This window comes from Phyllobates terribilis, unplaced genomic scaffold (genome assembly GCF_046119375.1).
Source record: "Phyllobates terribilis strain yellow unplaced genomic scaffold, ASM4611937v1 Scaffold_1__5_contigs__length_1240528914, whole genome shotgun sequence".
Lineage (NCBI taxonomy): Eukaryota > Metazoa > Chordata > Amphibia > Anura > Dendrobatidae > Phyllobates > Phyllobates terribilis.
The window spans coordinates 1132534149-1132552275 of record NW_027362761.1 but is presented as its reverse complement, the minus strand read 5'-3'; the positions used below and the strand labels follow the sequence as shown (position 1 = coordinate 1132552275).

The following is an 18127-nucleotide window of genomic DNA, read 5'->3' as shown; positions in this document are numbered from 1 at the left end:
CAGCGCTTTACAGACCTCATCACTGTCCCCATTGGGGCTCACAATCTACATTCCCTATCAGTATGTCTTTGCCGTGTGGGAGGAAACCCACGCTTACACCGGGAGAACATACAAACTCGTTCATGTATTATTTTGTGAGATTAGTGACTTCCATATGTCTCTAGCACATTGATGTGTCATGAATTTCTGTAAAAGTACATTTTAACAGCATTTTCCATGACATAAAATGCCTGCTGTATAATTGATCGCAGTGTAATTCATCATCCGGTCCGGCTACCTGCATGTCAGGTTACAATGCTATGGCGGCATTTATTCTCCTGCTACAGCTCAGCGCCATTTCGAAGCTGTGATAAATGGCGTCCTTTGAACTATACGGGTCCCTCCTGATTTCATGTAATGAAGCTTCCTGGTAGAATGTAATTGAGTGTTGTAAAACTGGGTGCTGTCATGGCGTTTTCATTATTGGTTCGTTAACCTTTATACTGATTGACCTACAATGTTTTGCTCACCTCAGCATCATACAGCGGAGCGTGAAAAACCATCTATCTGCTTAGTATCTGCATCTGTATATGGTCTTATTTTATGGTATATCTATGGTGCCAACATATTGATTCAGGGGGGGGGGGTCTCAAAATATATTTACCCTGTATGACTTAGAAGTCCAAAATCATAGAATAATTAAGCACATGGCAGGCTCAAAACGACAGTGCTGACCTCTACATAATCCTTTCTGCAAAAAGCAAGACATTTTCATATAGCAGCAAGATATTGAATTTGCTTTATTCAAATACCCCATCAGAGATTTTTTTTTTTTTTTTAATAAAGAGGGTCCCCTATACCAAGATTGTCCCTCATTGGCAGCTCTTTGATTTTAACGGGAACCAATTAATACTTAAAGATCCCATCCTAATATGTAGTAGGTGTAATAATAATAATATTAGCAAATACCTTCAATTAGAAATTTGGTATAGTTCTTCAGATTCCCTATGTCGCTTACCCCATGTGCAGGGCATTGCAGTAGCTTAGGTGTCCATGGTTACGACCACTCATATAGTGACAGTTAGTTAGAAAGCTCTTACTGGTCGTAACCATGGATACCTAAGCTACTGCAATGCCCTGCACATGGGGTAAGCGACATAGTGAATCTGAAGAACTGTATTACATTTCTAATTGGAGGCATTTGCTAATATTATTATTTTTACACCTACTACATATTGGGATAGGATCTTGGAGATGGAATAGCCCTTTAGTTTCCCTTGTAAGTGGCGCTGCAGGTAACTTGAACACTTGCTGCTGAGTTCTGCTAAAACCTAGGATAAAAACAATGAGCAAATACCCTGCAGTAAGTAAATAGTAATAATACATGTAAATAACATAGGGTACTTAGTTCACACTATTTTTATCGAAAAAGGGTAAAAGCCATCCCACCACGACAAGGTGTCCCCAATCAGGATGGTCCTATCTCTGTCAGGCTGTCACCTCTCTACGTGCCAGCCTCAATAGATGGGAGCAGAGCAGGACCCAGGTCTGACTGTTTTGCACCTACCCATGGAAAGCTGTATAGGCAAGATGCACCACCCGAAAAAGGGGGACCCTACCTTTATGTCTACAGGAACTAAAGCAAAACCGAAGAAATGGGCACATCTGTTGGTAGTCTGTTAATGGCCATAGTCTGAATGTGCACCTAGACATTGCACTTATACCAACAGGTAGGACGGCCCATTTCTTCGGTTTTACTTGAGTTTCACTAAAGCAGATGTCCCAAACCTTTCACACCTTGCAGCCACATACAATTTTGTATGAGCTTTAGGTTAAAAATATTAACATGTGACCCATAGAAGGACACAAAATCATGACAGCATTTTAGAATGCAAATTGTCTCTTCAGAGAGGAAAAGGACTAGAACTCTAGCGCCACCTATTGGAAGTAGAAATCCTAAAAGTCAATATCGACCCTTTACCGAGCCTTGCCACATGACTTAGGATAAAGCCAAATCAGATTTCATACTTTGCGCTGATGAGGGGCAACACCCCGAAACACTGTCTGCAAATTGAGATTCTGGTTTGGCTTTTATCCTAAGTCATATTGCACGACTCGTTAAAGAGACTTTTAGGATCATTGCTTACAATAGGTGGCACTAGAGTTGTAGTCTTTGAAAAGACAATTTGGATATTTAATTTCCCAGAGGAGCATGCATGGCTTATAAGTCTCCTCACTCTGACATGCCAGGCCTGGCTTGTCACTCTCAACAAGGAGAAACATTACCCCTTAGACCCCAGCATTTTAGTATGAAATTTAATGCACTGCTATCAAGCCTTCCATACACTGCAGGCGCCAGCTGTGTTATACAGCCAGCACCTGTCTCTAAGGCTATGTGCCCACGTAGCGTTTTTGCGGCGTATTTAGGGACGCAAAAACGCTTGTAAAACAGTCTGCCATGCAAAGCAATGTGAATTCGGATGTGCTGTGCACATGATGCGTTAATTTGCGCGCCGAATTCGCATTGGTTTGCAAAACACAGCATGACCATTTCTACCGCTAATCGCGGTGCGTGTGGTACCCGGGATGAAGAGGAGACTACAACTCCTCTTCATCCCGGCTATCACGCGGTGAAAGAAAGAAATAAAAAAGTAAAAAATAAACAAAATCTGTATACACTGTGTTCCAAATTATTATGCAAATAATATTTTCTCAGATTTTCCCAAATTACCTATATGAATTGCAGTCATTGTAATTTTCCAGTCAAATAACTATTAGAATGCAATTGAAAGGTTTTTGTACAAACTGCCTATGATAACAGTATATTTTAAAAAAAATAAAAAACTCAAACTGCACTCAAAATGCATGTTCCAAATTATTATGCACAGCAGAGTTTTCAACCTTTTCATTTTAATAAAGAACAAAAAAATGGTCATTTTTGAAATTATAAGCATTAGCAGGTTATTACAAACTGAAATCAAACAGTTTTCAACTCAAAACTTTATTCTAGGTGATGTAACATTTGCACATAGGACCCCTTGTTCGAAAGGAGCTTCTGAACTCTCTCGTCCATTGAATTTGTCAGGTTTTGGATGGTTTCTGCTTCAATTGTTTTGCATGAGGACAGAATACCCTCCCAGAGCTGTTGCTTAGATGTGAACTGCCTCCCGCCATCATAGACACTCCTTTTGATGATGCTCCAGAGGTTCTCAATGGGGTAGAGGTCAGGGGAGCATGGGGGCCGCACCATAAGTTTGTCCCCTTTTATGCCCATAGCAGCCAGAGATGCAGATGTGTTATGTGCAGCATGAGACTTTTGATGCTCAAAATCGCTTGGAAAAGTGATTGAAAAAACGCATGTAAATCTTTTTGATTTTTTTCTGCTAGAGAGAGGGAAAAACGCTCTGCATCAAATCTGCTATGTGGGCACATAGCCTAACAGCAGTGCCCGGAGCGATCTCTGATCGCTGCTGTTTAACCATTTAGATGCTTCAAATCCTGAAAAATGATTACAGGGTGCTAATTGGTTACTGGAGACCCTGAGCACTACCATCTTTGTAATGACTAAAAAAAAGAAACGAACTGATGGTTAATCAAAAATATAAAAGTTTTAATAACCTCATTTTTTTCTAATCCCAAAAAAAATAGAAATATAGGATAGCGCCAGGTCTGTAAAAGTCCAATATATGAGAATACAAAATGAATTACTCCATAAGTAAATGTTTAAACATAATGAATTGACATGCCTGAATTGGTGTTTTTGAATCATCCCACCTCCTAAAGATGGAAAAAAACAAAAAGCGAGATCAAAACATATATAATAATGTACCTCAAAATGATGCCAATAAAAACTACTGCTCACCACACAAAAAACAGACACACCCCATACATCTCCATCAACAGAAAAATAAAATGTCATGCATCTCAGAAAATTACACAAAACAATTTTTTTTGGGAGATGTACAGAATCTTTTTAACCAGTAAAATATTATAAAAAAAAAATACAAAAAGTTTCACCATAATCATACCGATTTGTAGAATCATGTTGCCAGATCGTTTTTACCGAAAAATGTCAACGTCTTAAAAGCGAAACTTAAAAAACAATGGTGGAATTGCAATTTTCTTTTTCATTATTCTCACTTGGATTTTTTTTTCCCCATTCTTCATTACATCATATGGTAAAGTGAATGACGCCATACAAAAAATGCAGCTCATCCCACAAAAATCAATGTGAAATGTCAATGGGACTATGAAAAAAGTTATCGTTCTTGGAAAAACAGGAGGAAAAAACAGGAGCAAAAAAAAAATTGTCTAAAAAGGACGAACTATTATAATAGTAGTGAAGTAGTAAAGAATTTCCAAATCCTAGATATCGGAATGAAGTTCAGTCGGCATATCTGTCTTGGAAAAGTTATCACTTCCCTGTGTGGAGAATATAGGTTGGCCCTATACATAGAAATGCTCATTCTAACTACATGGCCGATGAGGTAGACATGTAACTCTTCTCATTGTCTCCTGCAGGTCGTTCCTCCCTCTTCCCAATAGATGATGGTTTGCTTGATGATGGACACAATGACCAAGTCGGCGTTCTGAATTCTCCCAATTGTTACTCTGGACATCAGAATGGAGAACGGATTGAGCGTTTTTCAAGAAAGGTGTTTGTGGGAGGACTGCCCCCCGATATAGATGAAGGTGAGACGCTCAAGTGGATTTGTCAAGGGGAGGGGGTGTCCTATTTCTTCACCACTTTTTTATCTATTTTCTATACTAGCCTCTTATTAATATGTAATTATTTTGCACAGTGATTGATGCATTGTGCTCTTTTCTGCTTCTCCTAATTACATTATTTAGTAGTTTTTAAATGTTGTGTCTCTTTTCAGACGAGATCACTGCCAGTTTCCGTCGGTTTGGTCCCCTGGTGGTTGATTGGCCCCACAAGGCAGAAAGCAAGTCGTACTTTCCACCAAAAGGTAATTTGATGATTTTTTCCCTATAAACATAGATAATTGACAAAAACCGCCTGTCAGAACTAAAATTGCTACCACGGACAGGCTTAGCCCAGGCCATTCCATTTACCAGATCCCAGAGGTTGCCCTGGCTTTCACCCTTTATCCCCTACACAGGGATCTGGACTTACAGAGGGGCTCCAGAGTGAGCTACTGGCTGGAAGAATAAAAGGTCAGAACCAGGAGCTATATGTATCTTAAGGCAGGAGACTAGTCAGCAAAGGAGTCGAGGTCAGAATCAGAAATATCCACTGGGAATTCAAGAGCAAGCACACAGGTGTTCACTAAAGCTAGTCAAATAATAACTGGCAGTGGACAACAAGATTTTAGCAGCTTAAATAGCTTGCAGTCCCAGGCTACACAACAGAGAGCAAATACTGATAAAGTTAACTCCTGAGCTCCCAACCGGGACAGAACTACAAGTCGCAGAGGAAGCAGAACAAAGGAGCCGACATCAGAATCAGAAATATCCACTGAGAATTCAAGAGCAAGCACACATGAGTTCACTAAACCTAGTCAAATTATAACTGGTAGTGGACAGAAGGATTTCAGGAGCTTAAATAGCTTGAGCCTCAGGCTACACAGCAGAGAACAAATACTGACAGAAGTTAACTCCTGTACTCCCAGCCTGGACAGAACTACAAGTCCCAGAGGACACAAAACTGAAGTTGCCACTAGGTGGTGCCTCGCTCTTATTGTAGATGACTGAAGCATATTCGGGAAGGGCAGGCACCAATACAGATGTCAGTGAGCAGGCAGTTTTCTGTACTTTCTATCACGAGTCTGTCTGCCAATTCTCTTCGGTTTCCTGCATATTTTGATATCGCTTAGTGGTTTTATAAACTAAGGTTTTCAGTAATTGGACCGGCACTGGTGGTCAGCAAGGTGGCAGGGGGGTTTGCTTTAGAGAATGAAATTTTTAACTGTTGCTCATAGCTATGCAATTCAGCAGGTGCTGTAGGATCCACCAAAAACGGCTTTTGCTCCCGCCTACAAAATCGCTGAATAATTGGGCACAATATGCTTATTATGACCCCTATCTACCTGATTGACCAAGAGACATCACATTTGTACCAAAATGAGCAGCAGCCTCAAAGCTCTGAACTTCCTTGGATAATCAGGTCAGAAGCCAACCCAAAATAACCATATAGAAGCTGTTTTTGACCTGCACCCAAAAGAGAAGTTTTCTGTTTGGAGCACTTGCTAAATCACCTATCAGCTAGTTATAGACATTTTTATTGATTATTCCAGGACTGTAATATCCTAAGAATAAGATAACAATATCCAATCATTAAGGAGCCAAATCCCATCACACCCAACAGTCAACTAAATGGAGGGAGCACTGTATCTCTTCACCGGAGACAAATTTTTGGGGTTGTGCCTAGTAAACAATGAAGGGGACAGCATTGGAGCACCATGGCCCCTTCATTCAGCTAATCAATAGATATGGCTGGAATCAGATCTCGGACAATAGAATAATAATCATCACTATTAGGACTGTTTCACACAACCATATTTTTATTGCAAGTGCTTTCTGTGAAAAAAACTGACAACACTCGGACCGAAGTTATTCAATGATTTTGAATCTGCGTCTGAAAAAAATCTGTGTGCACTAGTTTCTTCTGAGACTCGCCCAATCAAGCCAATGGATGTGTAAAAAGAATCGTAAAATCGGATACCTATGGAGCCACAGTGTAGCATCCGTATTTTTGTTATATATACATTGCAGTTCTGTAACTTAGGAAACTGTAAATGGTCTTGTAAATGATTAATAACTGCAGAGTTATTACAGTCCCAAAAGTGTGAGAGTAAATCTTTGCACTAATGTTAGTCCACAACTAGAGCGGGGCCCTTCCTACATAAGAACATGTGTTTTGAGATTAGCTATATCTTAAAATAGCTAGGGACCCAATAACTGAAACCTGTCATGTGTTACCTTAAAATCTAAAAATTATCAAGGTGTTTTATATTTTTCACTCCTCCTTTTGAATGCTTCATACAAAAGAATGAGGATTACTAAAAAAAAACCATACAAAGAGGTGGGTACCCGAAAGTGTAATGGGATCAACTCAAGACATACTTTGAAAGTCAACAAAATATGGAAAGAAAAAAGAAGTAGAATTCTAGAATGTTAGAGTTGGAAGGGACCTCCTGGGTCATCGTGTCCAACCCCCTGCTCAATGCAGGATTCACTAACCCATCTCAGACAGATATCTGTCCAGCCTCTGTTTGAAGACTTACATTGAAGGAGAACTCCCCACCTCTTGTGGCCGCCTGTTCCACTCATTGATCACCCTCACTGTCAAAAACTTTTTTCTAATATCTAATCTGTATCTTCTCCCTTTCAGTTTCATCTCATTGCTACTCGTGATTCCATGTGCAAATGAAAACAAGGATAATCCCTCTACAGTGTGACAGCCCTCCAGATATTTGTAGACAGCTATTAAGTCTCCTCTTAGCCTTCTTTTTTGCAAACTAAACATTCCCAGATCCATTAACCGTTCCTCGTAGGACATAGTTTGCAGTCCTCTCACCATCCTGGTAGCTCTCCTCTGATCTTGCTCCAGTAAAGTGAGGATCTCAAATTCTGAAAAATAGTTTGTTCAATCAAAAAGACACATAAACAAAGATATTTAAAAACATTTAAAAAAACTGTCCATTAGCATATTAAAAAAATACAATGCTTACGATAAGGCAGCATAAGGGGTGACCGTTCCTGCCCTGCCGCGTTCTCTCTAGGTCCCTTGAGATGCTCATATATCTTTCGCGCACACAGTTGTTGAAACGTTGTATCTGTTCCATATGTAATATTTCGTGTTCTTTTATCTGCCCTTTACTATTTGTTATATATTTTTTTATTTTTGAGTTGTATACTGTTTTTCTTAGCCTTGGCTTATATTTATACTGTGGACCATTTCTTATCTGTTTTATAATTTTGGGATATTTTAGTGGCAAAACTGGCAGGTGATTTGCCTTTATTATGGCGACACCCTGCATTGTATTTTTTTGGGGATATGCCAGTTGGTATTTTTTAGTGTTTCTAAATACTTTTATGTGCTTCTTTTTATGGTCCATTATTGGAGATCCATCCTTTCTTTTTTTTCTAGAATGGTAAGTGTCGTCATCGGCAGCATTCTTATGATTATATGGACACTCGTTCTGATACGTTAGTGCGGGTCTTTTAGTTTGGGATTTTTTTTTTAAAGGCAAATATTTAAGCAGGAGGAGCGCGGTGTTCAGAGCCAGCCATTGTCTCTGGTTTCACTCTGGAAGGCAAACTTATGTTTTGCATCCAGGAAAAAGCCGACTGGTGCAATTGTGTGACACTATTTGACTAATCCCTGACAACCTGGAGGTGACTGACTTACGGGTTATTTTAAACATTTGAGTTTATTTATAACAGATCCATGTGGCCTTTTCAGGCTGGAGGACAGCTGCCGCCGGATCTGCCGCATGGAGACTTGTAAAAGCATCAGGATTTAATTCTCACGCCATGGCCTGAATTTACAATACAAAGACAGTCCCTTCTATGTCAGCTACAGCTATTGTAATTAGCCTTTTCTGCTACTGTGTGCTGGATGTGGTAATTATGGGCACTTTTTTTGTCTATTTAATTACAATTAAAATATACACCATCAGCTTGAAACATGAAAAACCACCGCAGGGTGAATGAACAACGGGAAATATCTTATGACAATGCCAGCTGTCGAGGTGGTCTGTTTTTTTAATTGAGATTTTTGTAGAAGGAAAAAATAGCCAAGTGTAGAGATCTTAAGGCCCCCAAATGAGTCACCGAACCCTCCGATTTTGGCTGGTCAGGATGACCATCTGATGTGCGTGAGGTCCACCAGCTCTCTCCTAGCAGATGAGGTCGGGGCAGAGAAGGATCGGGCTGTTGGAATTTCCATGCCCCATCCTTTTATTTTCAGGGAGGTAAGGTTCCTCTGGCAGCAGCATTCTCCTCTCTACCCGTTGAAAACACATGAGCGCTCAGCCTAGCTAAGTGCCCCTGCGTATGGGGGAGTCAGGAGAGATAGTTATCCACGGGACAAATGTTAGGCCGACAGTTATCTCATGTGTATGGCCAGCTTAAGACTAGAGCCAGATTATGATGACTAGACTAGGTCAGAGTATCTCCAAAATGGCAGGTATTGTGGGGTGTTTCCAGTATAAAGTAATTAGTAAATACCAAAAGTAGTCCATGGAAGGAAACTAGTCAACTGGTCATAGGGTCTTCACTATTTAGGAATAGTTCATAGAATCCTAGAATGTTAGAGTTGGACGGGACCTCCAGAGTCATCTTGTCCAACCCCCTGCTCAATGCAGGAGTCACTAAACCATCTCAGACAGATGTCTGTCCAGCCTCTGTTTGAAGACGTCCATTGAAGGAGAACTCACCACCTCTCGTGGCCGCCTGTTCCACTCGTTGATCACAATATCAAAATGTTTTTTCTAATATTTAATCTATATCTTCTCCCTTTCAGTTTGAATTCCATTGCTTCTCATATTTCTATGTGCAACTGAGAATAAGGATGATCCCTCTATATTGTGACATCTCCAGATATTTTGTAGACAGCTCTTAAGTCTCCTCTCTTCTATAATATGTCAAGGGCTGTCACATTGTAGAAGGATCATCTTTATTCTCATTTGCACAAGGAAAGACTAGAAGCAATGGGATGAAACTAAATGGGAGGAGACACAGATTAGATGTTAGAAAAAACTTTTTGACAGTTAGGGTGATTAATGAGTGGAACAGGCTGCCACGAGAGGTGGTGAGTTCCCCTTCAATGGACGTCTTCAAACAGAGGCTGGACAGACATCTGTCTGAGATGATCTAGTGAATCCTGCTTTGAGCAGGGGGTTGGACCAGATGACCCAGGAGGTCCCTTCCAACTCTACCATTCTATGATTCTATGATTCTATGATTCTCTTAGCCTTCTGTTTTGCAAGTTAAGCATTCACAAATCCTTTAACTGTTCCTTGTTGGACATAGTTTGCAGTGCGCTCATCAATCTGGTAGTTCTTCTCTGATTTTGCTCCAGTTTTTCAGTCTTTTTTTAAAATGTGGTGCCCAGAACTGGACACAGTATTCCAGATGAGGTCTGACCAAGGAGGAGTAGAGGGGGATAATCACTTCACGTGATCTAGACTCTGTTGCTTCTCTTAGTACATCCCAGAACGGTTTGCCTGTTTTGCTGCTGCATCACACTGTTGACTCATGTGCAGTCTGTGATCTCATAGTATATCTAAGTCTATTCCTCTCATTCTTAAGATGTAATTTTAATTTTTCTTGCCCAGATGTAGAATCTTATATTTCTCCCTGTTAATACCATTCTATTAGTCACTAGTTTTAGGAACATGACAAAGAGTTTGAGGTGTTGAGATCTCAATCTGATTAAGCTGGAAAAACAAGTCTGTTCTGTGTAGGCTGCACCTCACAAATTTTGGGATTTAAAGGATTTGCTGATTTGCTGCTAACATCTTTGTACCAGATACCACAAGACATCATCGGAGTTCTTTTGAAGTCTGTGCCTCTATGGGTCAGAGCTGTTTTGGGGGCATTAGTGGAAGCATGAATCGGGAATCTATGTTTTACTCTGAAATGCTGTGAGGAGCAGGGAAAGGAAACATAAGTTATCTGGGCAGATCCCCTCTCGCTTCCCACCGTCCGGCTCTACCAGATTGACAAGTCTCTGTTTATTTGTATATAGGGAGAAACTTGTCAATCTAGCTAAACTGGGCAGGGAGAAGGCTTCAGGGGCGCGCCCAGATGACTGGTCTACACTATTTCAGATGTCAGAGTAGAGAATAGATGCCCGCAGCCTGTCTCAGATCCATACTATCCATGGTTTAGGCAGAACATGTAGCCCAACAGGTTCCCTTTAATTGAGTGACTTTGTACAAACACTACAGGACTGCACACAAAATACTCATAGATTGTAAGCTTGCGAGCAGGGTCCTCTCTCCTCCTGGTATCTGTTGATTTATGTGATTATTGTTATTCTGTAATGTCTTTTATTGTGTGTACACGTCCCCTCTAAAATGTAAACTGCTGCTGAATATGTTGGCGCTATAGAAATAAAAATGATTTTTATTATTGATATACATACAGGTGCATCTCACTAAATTAGAATATCATCAAAAAAGTTCATTTATTTCAGTTCTTCAATACAAAAAGTGAAACTCATATATTATATAAAGTCATTACAGACAGAGTGATGTATTTCAAGTGTTTATTTCTGTTAATGTTGATGATTATGGCTTACAGCCAATGAACACACAAAAGTCATTATCTCAGTAAATTAGAATACTTTATAACAACAGCTTGAAAAATGTTTTTAAAATCTGAAATGTATGTTCAGTAAATGCACTCAATACTTGGTCAGGGCTCCTTTTGCATCAATTACTGCATCAATGCGGCGTGGCATGGAGGCGATCAGCCTGTGCCACTGCTGAGGTGTTATGGAAGCCCAGGTTGCTTTGATAGCAGCCTTCAGCTCGTCTGCATTGTTGTGTCTGGTGTCTCTCATCTTCCTCTTGACAATACCCCATAGATTCTCTATGGGGTTAAGGTCAGGCGAGTTTCAATCAAGCACAGTGATACTGTTGCTTTTAAACCAGGTATTGATACTTTTGGCAGTGTGGACAGGTGCCAAGTCCTGCTGGAGAATGACATTTCCATCTCCATAAAGCTTGTCGGCAGAGTGAAGCATGAAGTGCTCTAAAATGTCCTGGTAGACGGCTGCGCTGACTTTGGTCTTGATAAAACACAGTGGACCTACACCAGCAGATGACATGGCTCCCCAAACCATCACTGATTGTGGAAACTTCACACTAGACCTCAAGCAGCTTGGATTGTGGCCTCTCCACTCTTCCTCCAGACTCTGGGACCTTGATTTCCAAATGTAAATTGGAACTCTGGGACCTTGTGGAGTGTGTCAATGACTGCCTTCTGGAAATCTGTCAAGTCAGCAGTCTTCCCCATGATTGTGGAGCCTACTGAAACAGACTATGGGACCTTTTTAAATGCTTAGGAAGCCTTTGCAGGTGTTTTTTTTGTTAATTATTGTAATTTACTGAGATAATGACTTTTGTGTCTTCATTGGCTGTAAGCCATAATCATCAACATTAGCAGAAATAAACACTTGAAATAGATCTCTCTGTTTGTAATGACTATGTAATATGTGAGTTTCACTTTTTGATGATATTCTAATTTAGTGACATACACCTGTATGTATGTATGTATGTATGTATGTATTTTAAAATCCATATTGAAAAATAATGTGTGTATGTGGAAATGTTAGTTATTTTTATGTTAATTCCTCTTTTTCTGTCTTATTTTTTGCTGCAGGTTATGCATTTCTTCTCTTCCAAGAAGAAAGCTCAGTTCAAGCACTCATTGAAGCCTGCATTGAAGAAGACTCCAAACTTTACCTGTGCGTTTCTAGCCCCACCATCAAGGACAAACCAGTAAGTGAACACGATTAATATTCTCCAGGCAGCAGATGGAATATATCGAATAGTTGCAAAAACCTATAAATATATACACTGTGTTCCAACTTATTATGCAAATAATATTTTCTCAGATTTTCCCAAATTACCTATATGAATTGCAGTCATTGTAATTTTCCAGTCAAATAACTATTAGAGTACAATTGAAAGGTTTTTGTACAAACTGCCTATGATAACAGTATATTTTTAAAAAAATAAAACACTCAAACTGCACTCAAAATGCATGTTCCAAATTATTATGCACAGCAGAGTTTTCAACCTTTTCATTTTAATAAAGAACAAAAAAATGGTCATTTTTGCAATTATAAGCATTAGCAGGTTATTACAAACTGAACTCAAACAGTTTTCAACTCAACTTTATTCTAGGTGATGTTACATTTGCACATAAGACCCCTTGTTCGAAAGGAGCTTCTGAACTCTCTCGTCCATTGAATTTGTCAGGTTTTGGATGGTTTCTGCTTCAATTGTTTTGCATGAGGACAGAATACCCTCCCAGAGCTGTTGCTTAGATGTGAACTGCCTCCCGCCATCATAGACACTCCTTTTGATGATGCTCCAGAGGTTCTCAATGGGGTTGAGGTCAGGGGAGCATGGGGGTCACACCATAAGTTTGTCCCCTTTTATGCCCATAGCAGCCAGAGATGCAGATGTGTTATGTGCAGCATGAGACGGGGCATTATCATGCATGAAAATGATCTTGCTGCGGAATGCACGGTTCTTCTTCTTGAACCATGGAAGGAAGTGCTGTTTGAGAAACTCCACATACATTATGGAGTTCATTTTTACCCCTTCAGGGATCCTAAAGGGGCCGACAATCTCTCTCCCCATGATTCCAGCCCAAAACATTACTCCACCTCCTCCTTGTTGGCGCCGTAGGCATGTTTGCATGGGGTGTCCATGAACCAGCCATCCTCCACTCCATCCATCTGGACCATCGAGCGTTGCACGGCACTCATCCGTGAACAAAACAGTTTTGAAGTCAGTCTTCATGTATTGTTTGGCCCACTGGAGCCGTTTCTGCTTGTGTGCAGTGGATAGAGGAGGTTGACAGGATGGCGTATGCACAGCTGCAAACCTCTGAAGGACCCTGCATCTTGTTGTTCGGGGGACGTTGGAGGCACCAGCAGCTCCAAAAACTTGTCTGCTGCCGCTGCTCTTTTAACCTGACGTAATTGCCTGTAGGAAAGAGTCCTCAATTTTCCCTTATCAGCGCGCACACGTGTGTACTGTGAATCAGCTACATACTTCTTGATTGTGCGATGATCAGGATGAAGTGTCTTGGCAATGTTGATTGTAGTCATGCCTTGACCTAAACACTCCACAATTTCTTGCTTCTCAGCAGCCGACACATCCTTTTTCTTTCCCATTTTGGCAGAAAATGTAGGCTGCTTAATAATGTGGGACAGCCTTCTTAAGTAGTCTTGCCTTTCATTGGACACACCTGCCAAACTAATTAGCACAGGTGTCTGCAATTGCTTACAGTGATATAAAGAACCCTGACACACATCACCATCAATGAGTTTAACTGACAAACAAACAAATTCTTACCTTATCACTCCTAAACACTTTTTGCATAATAATTTGGAACACAGTGTATAACAAATCGTAAGGAAGCTGTCACGCACAGTGTACGAAAGACAAAGTGCGACACGAAGGGATGAGGGGAAGGGAGCCCAGACACTAGGGAAAGGGGGAAGTGGAGACTAGTGTTGAGCGAATTTGTTTGGCATTTCAAATTCGTGTTCGGGGTTCCGGCTTGTTCGCGCCAAAAAATTGGCTCTGCCCACGAACATCGCCGCACAGGAACCTATCCCTATATTTCCTTAGCGCTTGGCCCTAGATAGGGAAGGGGGGGTGAGCGCTAGTCGATCCCCACTGACAACTAAAGACAGCAAGGGGAGACAGACACAGGGGAAGTAGTTTAACTTGAGTCGACTTCAGAGAGATGGCACACATGTCCTCTTAGCACCAGAGAAGAAGTAAGAACTGCACTTGCTCCAAGCCTTCAGAAGGAAACATGTGAATATCATCGGCGCCTCCCTATTGCAAAGTGAAAGTATTTATACACCCAGGCCAGGGTGTTAATTAGCAAGAGGAAGGTAGCAGCTGGGTCCTAGAGTGAGACAGAACTAAGAAGGTGTCTGTAATGCCAAACGAAGAGATCTTCTGCAACCAACTGCAGGGCGACTGTCTGTCAAATCTGACACACTTACGACAGAAGCTTAGAGTTCAGTATTGATGGAGGGCACTTGTTTTTCACCATACGCTGCCATGCATATTGATGGTTTCCTTCTTGTTTGTTTGCCGGATGCGAATAAATGGTTGTCAGGGGATGGAGATTGTAAGGGCTACACCTACAGGTACATGATCAGCTGCCAGCAGAGTAGGAATGGTCACTGTTGCATCATCAACTATTAGAAGGGAAAATTGGTGGAGTATGAAGAAAAAAAGAGATGTATTAATGCAGTTTTTATTCGACGCGTTTCGAAGCATATCACACTTCTTCTTCAGGAAACAACAACAACTCATCAAAGTATTGTCCTATTATACTGAAAAATCTAAACTCCGCATCAGTAGCCACTGGGCCAGCTCGTACCTCCACTTGCTGTGCATTTGCAGAAAAGCAGAAGCATTCATGTGTTCATGGGATATCAAATACACTTTCCACAAGATGGTAGAACCGAGAAGCTTCATTATTATGTCACTCGATTCTGTCCTTGTAAAAGTCATACATGCCTTAGCGAGCCTAATGGTGGCCATATTTGCCAGTTTATACTGGGTCATAGCCCATGAATATGAATGGCAGTGATACCAATGTATTTTATAGGTTTATGCCCCTCAAATGTATCTCCTGGGTTGTCATCACTACATGTCAGGGGAATATATTCCATAACTAAAAGCCAAAACAAAGGCAAAAACGTAAAAGAAGTTCTCTGGAGTATGTTCAAAGGGAATCTGTCACCTAATCTGGAAGCAGCATAATGTAGAGACAGAAACCCTGATTCCAGACATGTATCACTTGCTGTTTTGCTTAGTGTAGTTTTTATAAAATCACTGTTTTATCAGCAGAAGATTATCACTAGAGGACTAGTAAACCTACTGCCAAGTAGTCCAGACCCGCCCCCAACACTGACAGCTGCCAATCAGTGGTGTGGGTGGGGTTACACAGGTCTGCTTCATAAAACTGATAGATCTGCAGCAGAGGAAACAGTGATTGTATAAAAAATATATAGCAAGCAGCTCAGTAAGTGACACATCGCTGGAATCAGGGTCTCTGCCCCTACATCATGCTGTAGCAAAACCTGGTGATAGATTCCCTTTAAACTTTAAAGGGGACAAAGAATACAGATTTACCATCAGAATCCACTCCCTGCTCCATTGCTGCCGCCTATCTCCAGCAAAGTGGAAACGATGACATCACGGCCACCATGTTTGTCTACAGGGTCAGGTGACTGGTGGTTGGGACATAATTGTATCTGGTGCAGTGGCGAGTGTTAAAGCTTCAGCAGGGAGCGGTTTCCGGGGGTTAGGGGTTTTTTTTAGCCCTGTGAAGTGCAAAAATATGTATAAGAACCTCTTTAAATTAATGCCAGCTCTTTTTGAGATTGGTGGTTAGCGGTGTTTCTGGAGGCAATAGATATGTTGTGTGGCTACCTTTAGTGGATTTACCTACTTTATAGCATATTGATGATGTATGCTATGACTTTTTCATTAGTGGGGTTCTGACCTCTTGGACCCCCCCTACTAATCCTGAGAAGGACGTGCATGGAGTGTCCCCGCTACTATGTATTTCCTCTGCAGCACTAATGGAGCCGCTCTGCAGCACTGATGGAGCCTCTCTGCAGCACTGATGGAGCCTCTCTGCAGCACTGATGGAGCCTCTCTGCAGCACTGATGGAGCCGCTCTGCAGCACTGATGGAGCCTCTCTGCAGCACAGATGTAACCTCTCTGCAGCACTGATGGAGCCTCTCTGCAGCACTGATGGAGCCTCTCTGCAGCACTGATGGAGCCTCTCTGCAGCACTGATGGAGCCTCTCTGCAGCACTGATGGAGTCGCTCTGCAGCACTGATGGAGCCTCTCTGCAGCACAGATGTAACCTCTCTGCAGCACTGATGGAGCCTCTCTGCAGCACTGATGGAGCCTCTCTGCAGCACTGATGGAGCCTCTCTGCAGCACTGATGGAGCCTCTCTGCAGCACTGATGGAGCCTCTCTGCAGCACTGATGGAGTCGCTCTGCAGCACTGATGGAGCCTCTCTGCAGCACAGATGTAACCTCTCTGCAGCACTGATGGAGCCTCTCTGCAGCACTGATGGAGCCTCTCTGCAGCACTGATGGAGCCTCTCTGCAGCACTGATGGAGTCGCTCTGCAGCACTGATGGAGCCTCTCTGCAGCACTGATGGAGCCTCTCTGCAGCACTGATGGAGCCTCTCTGCAGCACTGATGGAGTCGCTCTGCAGCACTGATGGAGCCTCTCTGCAGCACTGATGGAGCCTCTCTGCAGCACTGATGGAGCCTCTCTGCAGCACTGATGGAGCCTCTCTGCAGCACTGATGGAGCCTCTCTGGAGCACTGATGGAGTCGCTCTGCAGCACTGATGGAACCTCTCTGCAGCACTGATGGAGCCTCTCTGCAGCACTGATGGAGCCTCTCTGCAGCACTGATGGAGTCGCTCTGCAGCACTGATGGAGCCTCTCTGCAGCACTGATGGAGCCTCTCTGCAGCACTGATGGAGCCTCTCTGCAGCACTGATGGAGCCGCTCTGCAGCACTGATGGAGCCGCTCTGCAGCACTGATGGAGCCTCTCTGCAGCACTGATGGAGTTGCTCTGCAGCACTGATGGAGTCGCTCTGCAGCACTGATGGAGTCGCTCTGCAGCACTGATGGAGTCGCTCTGCAGCACTGATGGAGCCGCTCTGCAGCACTGATGGAGCCGCTCTGCAGCACTGATGTAACCGCTCTGCAGTTTCTTGCACAGTCGGATGGCTATGATAGTATATGTCAGCAAACCACCCTTTACTTACAAATTGCCACCTATTTTGTGTCATAAATATGTAATTTTTTTTTTACCTGATGTAAATTCCGATGTCCTCCTGAATCTGTTGTTGATTATTTTTTGCTCCTGCACCCCTCCATTCCTGAGAAATGGCCCACTCTTCCCTGTAGATAATCAAGTCTTTAGCCAACTGGGCATGACCCCCAAAAAGACACCCGCTTTAAAGAGATGGTGACCACACCCACTTGGATAAAAAAAAGACTAGACTCACATATAAGGAATCTCAGGAATGGAGAAGCCCAGGAACAAAGGAAAAAACAGCAGATTCAAGAGAACAGGAGCATTTATACCAAGTAAAAAATGTATATTTAAAAGGGTATTCCCATCTCCAAATCCTATCTCAATATGTAGCAGGTGTAATAATGATATTAGCAATTCTCTCCAATTAGAAATGTAGTATAGTTCTTCTGATTCGCTATGTTGCTTACCCCATGTGCAGGGCTTTGCAGTAGCTTATGTATCCATGGTTACGACCACTAGCAACTAACTGTCACTGTGAGTGGTCGTAACCATGGATACCTAAACTACTGCAATGTCCTGTGCATGGGGTAAGAGACATAGCGAATCAGAAGA

At 42.0% G+C, this 18127-nt stretch overlaps 1 protein-coding gene across 4 annotated transcripts in view; it reads left to right on the top strand.

The window, feature by feature from the left end:
* The window catches only part of CPEB2 (cytoplasmic polyadenylation element binding protein 2), a 120104-nt gene that overhangs the window by 91501 nt on the left and 10476 nt on the right, over positions 1–18127 (top strand). For all 4 annotated transcript variants that reach the window (XM_073647375.1, XM_073647358.1, XM_073647366.1 and 1 more), the window contains 3 exons: positions 4501–4671; positions 4860–4949; positions 12337–12455. In XM_073647375.1, the coding sequence (XP_073503476.1) occupies positions 4501–4671; positions 4860–4949; positions 12337–12455 (380 nt within the window). The remainder of the gene's footprint in view (positions 1–4500; positions 4672–4859; positions 4950–12336; positions 12456–18127) is intronic.